At 34.3% G+C, this 7,164-nt stretch overlaps 2 protein-coding genes across 2 annotated transcripts; both read left to right on the forward strand.

Moving 5' to 3' along the window:
• Positions 1–194: 194 nt before the first annotated feature.
• On the forward strand, positions 195–4,223 carry LOC143426210 (solute carrier family 12 member 8). Its single transcript, XM_076899473.1, has 10 exons — positions 195–899; positions 956–1,136; positions 1,212–1,357; positions 1,414–1,645; positions 1,963–2,164; positions 2,245–2,479; positions 2,554–2,874; positions 2,943–3,104; positions 3,186–3,364; positions 3,447–4,223. The coding sequence occupies exons 1-10, from the start codon at positions 702–704 to the stop codon at positions 3,604–3,606; spliced, it is 2,016 nt and encodes a 671-aa protein (XP_076755588.1). The 5' UTR covers positions 195–701; the 3' UTR covers positions 3,607–4,223.
• Positions 4,224–4,623: 400 nt separating this feature from the next.
• On the forward strand, positions 4,624–7,085 carry Elp3 (elongator complex protein 3). Its single transcript, XM_076899477.1, has 9 exons — positions 4,624–4,777; positions 4,901–5,142; positions 5,235–5,438; positions 5,501–5,754; positions 5,839–6,028; positions 6,102–6,319; positions 6,393–6,653; positions 6,727–6,908; positions 6,967–7,085. The coding sequence occupies exons 1-9, from the start codon at positions 4,759–4,761 to the stop codon at positions 7,050–7,052; spliced, it is 1,656 nt and encodes a 551-aa protein (XP_076755592.1). The 5' UTR covers positions 4,624–4,758; the 3' UTR covers positions 7,053–7,085.
• The last annotated feature ends 79 nt before the right edge of the window (positions 7,086–7,164 follow it).

A 7,164-nucleotide genomic window follows, 5' to 3' on the forward strand; every position in this document is an offset into this window, starting at 1 on the left:
TGGACACGAATCTTTTATTTTATGTCAGGAATAGAATTATTAACTTCAGAAACTTTCTGTTGGTATATTGTTGAATATATACTTTTTTATCTGGACAAGGGTTTGTTTATATATAATACTACCTTCTACATTAACTACATAGAGAGAGAGGGAGGGAAGGAGAGAGAGAGAGAGAGATATGTGGTACCGTTAGAGAGATCAAAAATGGTCGTTTTATCGTGGAATAACACGTCACCAGCAGGTGATATGTCGAAAGTGATAAGATTCATATAAGAGGTTGATAAATTGAGAAAAGTATGAATTTTCCAAATTACTTTATCCTTGTGGAGATCCATAGCAGCTGTTACTTCATTTAAAACACTGAAACCGTATTCTAACCTCTCTGTTTTAATAAAAATTGCCAATAAAAACACGTACTACTTGGCATTTTCTTCCTTTTATAATAGTAAAATAAATTGGTGTGAATCTCATTTAACTTATCGTTGTCCAATAAAATGTTCCCTTCAAGATATTAAACAATATGCATTTTTCTGCATAAAATAGAGATGATCGTTAGATATTTTTTACGCGCTTGTCAGTTCATTATTTATAATTTTCACAAAGTTGGAATTGATTGAAAATTGAACGAGAAGACTGACTTAGTCATTAATGATAAATAACTGATTACTGTATAAAATACTGTACTCATATATAAGAAAAATATGGAGTCAAACGATAGAAATCAATTATCAAATGGGGATGCTGCAAACAATAGGGATGTAGATTGGTCCAGATATGGATTGCACAATAATGCAGAGACTCAGAGGAATAATGAGACGCAAAGGAGTAATAGAGAATATGAAGAACTTGGGCCTCAGATGTATCAGACTGGAGCAAACGAATTGTTTGCTCAAGAATATGTAAGTGATTAAGATAACTATGTTTGTGATACGTTCTTAAAATATTTACATTTCAGAGCGCTGATCCTTGGTGGAAATCAAATTTTTTCATTTCTCAACCTGTACTATTTGGCACATGGGATGGAGTTTTTACATCTTGTCTTATTAATATTTTTGGAGTTATTGTATTTTTGAGATCTGGGTGGATAGTAGGTCAAGCTGGTATTCTTAATGCTGTATTAATAATTTTGTGTACAGGTAAAGCTATACTTGGATGATAATCTGAATGATTTCCTAAAGGCAATGGAACTCAATAATTCCTTATTCTTTTAGTATGTATTGCATTAGTAACTGTGTTATCTGCTGTGGGAATATGTGAAAGATGTCGTGTAGAGAGTGGTGGAGTTTATTTCTTATTATCACATGTATTGGGATCAAGATTTGGTGGATCTATTGGACTACTGTATTGCTTCGGACAGGTAGGCAAAGTTGTATGAGATCGATATTTAGAACATTACTTCAATATCCTTTTTAGGCGGTGGGCTGTGCACTAAATGTTCTTGGATTTGGAGAATCTATGGCTGGTCTGGTGGGTTTAGAGTCTGCATGGGCAGAACGTGGTTTTGCTTGCGCTGCTGTTATTTTGTTATCTGTTATTAATATTGCTGGTGTCAAGTGGGTTATAAAACTTCAATTTATCCTTTTGCTGATTTTATTGCTTGCTGGTGTAGACTTTATGGTTGGAAGTTTTACTCATGTTAATGTTGGTAAGATGATATACTCCAATTTATGATGTATTGATGGTTTGCAACACAAATATTGTATATGTCCATTTTCTGTTAAATTTATTGTGTATTTCATTGCTACATCCTACAAACACCTCTAGTTTCTTTATGTCGTATATACTTCATACTACATAATAAACATTCTTCTTCTGTATTGCATGTTTCTACATTCATTATTATTCAAGTATATTAAATTTTGTTTTATAAACATATTAAAAATGAATATATAGTATTTGTGCTGTCAATTATCGATATGCACTATTACTTTTGGCAAACACATTATTCGGTAAATATTACAGAGGCTGGTTTTGAGGGTTGGCTGTTAGAAAATTTGAAAAATAATACTTTCACCAACTATCAGGATGGATATAGTTGGTTTACAGTTTTCGGTGTATTTTTTCCCACAGTGACAGGTGTTTTAGCTGGTATCAATATGAGTGGCGATTTAAAACATCCGTCCACTGATATTCCTAATGGTACATTGGCAGCTGTTGGAACTGGGTAAAAATTACTGTTCATAGAAATTTTCATATTGTACAAAATGTGAAAAAGCTAATCATAACTCTCTAATATAATTTCAGAACTGTTTTATATTTATGCTTTTCAATGGTTCTGGCAGCAACTTGTACTCGAAAGGAACTTTTGACAAATTTTATGATTGCCTCGACAGTATCAGCAATTTCAGTGTTGTTGCTAGCAGGTCTTTACGTATCATCATTTAGCAGTTGCTTAGGTGCAATGTATGGTACACCTCGAGTCTTACAGTCTATTGCTAGTCAAAACGTTATCCCAGGAATCAGTTGCTTGCAAAGAGGTGTAAGTATTTGTAGCCTTACATTATCATCCTACATAACAAACACAGTGATTGAATAATTAACTAAATTTTTTAGAAAGGACCAAACAAGGTACCCGTGTACGCAATGTTAGTTGTAGCCGTTGTTACGCTGACTTTTATCATAACTGGTAAAATTAACACGCTCGCACCAATTGTCACAATGCCTTTCCTTCTAACATACGCGTGCTTGGACTATGCATATTTTGCTCTCGCGCAAACATTTGACATACAATTGTCCCGAGAGCAAAGATTTCGGACACAGTCTCCAACATTCGATCGTGATTATGGCTCTGCAAGTAGAAACAATTCGATAACGGACACGGACAATGATCTGGATAGTTTGTTTCCTGAACGAATACGACATAAAAATTTGGTTGTAAGTACAAATGATTATTCAATTGGTTAATATATGAAGAAAAAAATTATTTTGTTTATCATTTTCAGAGAAATCCTAGTCTTTCTGAAAATAATGTTTATATAGATTCTTCCCCAAGTATCGATGAAAATGCTAGTGGTACCGATAACTCAGAGCGAAAAGTTCATATTCATAATAAACTGGGAAATTGGTACAGTCCATTATGTAATAGATGGTTTTCACTATTAGGAGTAAGTTCTTGCGTGCGTGCGTGTATATCGTCAAATTAGTTATTTATATGTAATTGCAATGTTAATTCATTTTCTTTTTAGTGCCTCATAAAATTGTTTATTATGTTTCTTGTTCACTGGGGCTATGCTATTGCCAATATCGTAGTTGTTTTTCTTGTTTGGAGTTACATTGGCCACGCTAATCCTGCAGTTAAGCCAGGAGTGTCATCTGAGTTTAAATTTTTCATGTGGCTGAGAATGTCGTTATTGAGGCTTATGGGGTAATTTTTTACACTGTTGCAATATCTTATTCTGGTATATACATTGTTCTAACATATTAAGATATATATTTGTGAATTTCAGAAGAAAAGTTTATGATTACGAACAAATTGTGGTTACACCTGTACATCCAGGTGTGGAAACTTGTTCTGCCCAGTTGAATGAAGAGAACGAAGATTTTGCTGGAAGAAGACGATATCATCAAACAGCCACAGTCACTGGGCAATATGTCAATGTTGATTGAACTCTTTGTTGCTGTAATGGAAGGAATTGTATATGAATTGTATTACTTTAATACTTTAGAATAGTATGAGATGGGAAGAAGAGCGTTACGACGCTACTAATCGCACAAAACTAGTCTAACAGAGAGCATTTCATATCTTAGGCACAAGAAACTTTTTATACAATGCCACATGATAGCCTTAACAATATTAGCAATAATTGAATAAAAGAGTTAACACAAAATGCAAAAACAAAATGCATGTCCGGACAACTAAGTAGCACAAAAAGTTGTTGTAAAGCTTTTTGGTTCAGATTAGTCAACGTACATTAGATACAGTTGAAATGTACTGCCATGTGGAGAATGTCTAAAATGGAGGGTCCATACATTCAGTGCATTAATTTAAGAGCTATTTTTCGTGATGTGAGATTATTTATTCTTTATCATTCTTATAATTTGTAATTAAGATTAAGTCGCGTAACATTTTACGTATCGAACGGAGGTGTTAAGAACAAAAGAACGCTGGATATGCTATTTATGAATACTCTGTAAATACGTAGTACATAATAACATATTTATATGCTATTTAACATTTTTATAAATATCAGAGAGATGATTATGTTATTAATAAAATAAATAAATAAATATATATATATACACATATACATATATATATATATACTTATATATACAGACTAAATGTGTGTTAATTTTATTTTAATTGTGCTTCATTTAATTTTCATTGAATAGAAAGAGTTAGATAAATCGTATATCCCGCTTTAGAGGTAAGAGAGAGAGAAAGATATATAAGAAAGAGTGAGATAGATGGTACCGACCCTTCTCTTGAACTCCTGATGTCATCTCTGTGAAAAGTGCTCAAACTGGTCGTACATAATTATCGACAGCGAAGTAAACTACTGAAAACTACTAGGGCCATCACTGCGGAGAATACTGAAACTAATGATCTATCGATTCGATAGAAACCAGAATTCACGATAGAGGGCGATGGATCGTTTAGATAGTTGCGCCACTCTTACGGGAGTTTACGAAAGAAAACATAAATGTATCGATGAAGTTAACCTAGAATTAAATTGCTTTTTAACACACAATTGTTTCTACTTTGCGAGAAGTACTCTTAGCGATTTGAAGAAGAAGGTTTCCCTTTAAAATACCATTATGGTTAAAAAAAGAAGAGGTAAATGCTATTATTTTCTGACATTCGTTTTGCGGCAATGTTTCCGTGAAAGTCTATTTTACAGTCTTGTTTATGTGAAACATAATTTTATCGTTTTACTAATTGTTCGATATATATTTTTAGAATTTGAACAGAGTAAGGAGGAACGTATGGTTATGACTATCGGAGAGATCATACAGGAGTTATTGAAGGCGCACGAAGAAAATAGAGATGTTGATTTAAATAAACTGAAAACACGTATTTCTTCTAAATATGGTTTGGAGGCCTCACCAAGATTGGTGGACATTATAGCGGCTGTGCCTGCCGATGCAAGAAATATATTAGTACCAAAACTAAAAGCAAAGCCTATCAGGACTGCTAGCGGTGTTAGTGTCTTGTCTTCTATAATTAAAATTATCATTAATTTTCAGATTATATTAAGAAATCCAATCAATGAATAATTCTGTTATTATTGTAGATAGCTGTTGTGGCTGTCATGTGCAAACCTCATAGATGCCCACACATCAATATGACAGGAAACATTTGTGTGTATTGTCCTGGTGGACCAGACTCTGATTTTGAATACTCCACACAATCGTATACTGGTTACGAGCCTACATCTATGAGAGCTATACGAGCAAGGTATAATCCATTCTTGCAAACGAGACATCGTGTGGAGCAAGTAAGTTAAGTAAAACAGCAAGTGAAATTCAATCGGATTTTAATTGTGGAATTTTATTGTAGTTAAAACAATTAGGGCATAGCGTTGACAAAATTGAATTTATTGTTATGGGTGGTACCTTTATGTCTCTACCAGAGGATTACAGAGACTATTTTATTCGAAATTTACATGATGCTCTCTCTGGTCACGTTAGCAGCAACGTCGATGAAGCTGTGAAATATTCCGAACGAAGTCGCACAAAGTGCATTGGTATCACAATAGAAACACGACCTGATTATTGCCTGAAGAAACATCTTTCCGACATGCTACGTTACGGGTACGTGTATTCTACGTTGAAGTACAAGCAACCATTTTATTATTTTAATGACTTTACATTCACGTTAAAGAAACTTTAATTTAGGTGTACTCGATTAGAAATTGGAGTTCAATCCGTGTACGAAGATATAGCACGAGATACTAATAGGGGGCATACTGTCCGTGCAGTTTGCGAGAGCTTTCAATTGTCGAAAGACGCTGGATTCAAAGTGATAGCGCACATGATGCCAGATTTACCGAATGTGGATATTGAAAGAGACATTAATCAATTCATTGTGAGTCATAATTCCGTTGCTAGTAAAATTACTGTTCTTTGTTAGTTTAATAAGGAAGTTGTACGTTTTATAGGAATTCTTTGAGAATCCTGATTTCAGGGCGGATGGTTTAAAAATTTATCCGACATTAGTCATACGGGGCACAGGCTTGTATGAATTATGGAAAACTGGAAGGTATAAAAGCTATCCACCGAGTGTTTTGGTGGACCTCATAGCTCGTATTTTAGCTCTGATACCACCCTGGACTCGCGTGTATCGTGTACAAAGGGACATACCTATGCCTTTGGTTAGGTAATGCCAATTATACTAGTCATGTTCTATATATACGTTGTTATTTAACTTCTATTTAATTTCAAATACATAGCTCGGGTGTAGAACATGGAAACTTACGCGAGTTAGCATTAGCTAGAATGAAAGACTTGGGAACCGATTGCCGCGATGTTAGAACACGAGAAGTGGGCATTCAAGAAATACATCACAAGGTTCAGCCTTACGAAGTGGAGCTCATACGTCGTGATTATGTTGCCAATGGTGGGTGGGAAACGTTCTTGTCTTATGAGGATCCCACGCAAGATATTTTAGTCGGTTTGTTAAGACTAAGAAAATGCTCTGACGATACATTTAGGTGGAGTAACGCTATTCAAAACTTATTAGAGAGCATAGAAAAAGACAGTTGTATTAATTATACCTATTTTTAGGTCAGAGCTTAAAGACAAATGCTCGATTGTGAGAGAACTACACGTATATGGTAGTGTCGTTCCAATAAACGCTCGTGATCCCACAAAGTTTCAACACCAAGGCTTTGGAATGTTACTAATGGAAGAAGCTGAGCGAATAGCGAAGCAGGAACACAAATCGCACAAAATTTCCGTCATATCAGGTACGAATCTCAATCAAATTTTAAATATTATAAAAATTGTACAAATAATTCTATTTAGGCGTTGGAACGAGAAACTATTATCGGAAAATGGGATACGAACTCGATGGGCCATACATGTCGAAAATGCTTGTACGTAGCAAATAAATACTTTCAGCTTTACGTGTAATTAAACAAAAAGTCATTCTTTTCCGAGCCTCTATTTAAAATCAAAAACATTCGATTATCGATTACATGATACTAGTATCTTCGATAATCT

The sequence above is a fragment of the Xylocopa sonorina genome, chromosome 8 (genome assembly GCF_050948175.1).
Source record: "Xylocopa sonorina isolate GNS202 chromosome 8, iyXylSono1_principal, whole genome shotgun sequence".
In the NCBI taxonomy this organism is placed as follows: domain Eukaryota; kingdom Metazoa; phylum Arthropoda; class Insecta; order Hymenoptera; family Apidae; genus Xylocopa; species Xylocopa sonorina.

What these genes read in the sequence shown, in the direction of transcription:
- Elp3 (XM_076899477.1), top strand. An exon ending in TGCTCTGACGATACATTTAG is followed by an intron (nt 6,654 to 6,726) that starts GTGGAGTAACGC and finishes ACCTATTTTTAG; the next exon opens with GTCAGAGCTTAAAGACAAAT. An exon ending in CAAAATTTCCGTCATATCAG is followed by an intron (nt 6,909 to 6,966) that starts GTACGAATCTCA and finishes AATTCTATTTAG; the next exon opens with GCGTTGGAACGAGAAACTAT.
- LOC143426210 (XM_076899473.1), top strand. Translation starts at nt 702, where the DNA reads ATGGAGTCAAACGATAGAAATCAATTATCAAATGGGGATGCTGCAAAC. An exon ending in TCAGTTGCTTGCAAAGAGGT is followed by an intron (nt 2,480 to 2,553) that starts GTAAGTATTTGT and finishes TAAATTTTTTAG; the next exon opens with AAAGGACCAAACAAGGTACC. An exon ending in GATGGTTTTCACTATTAGGA is followed by an intron (nt 3,105 to 3,185) that starts GTAAGTTCTTGC and finishes TTTTCTTTTTAG; the next exon opens with TGCCTCATAAAATTGTTTAT.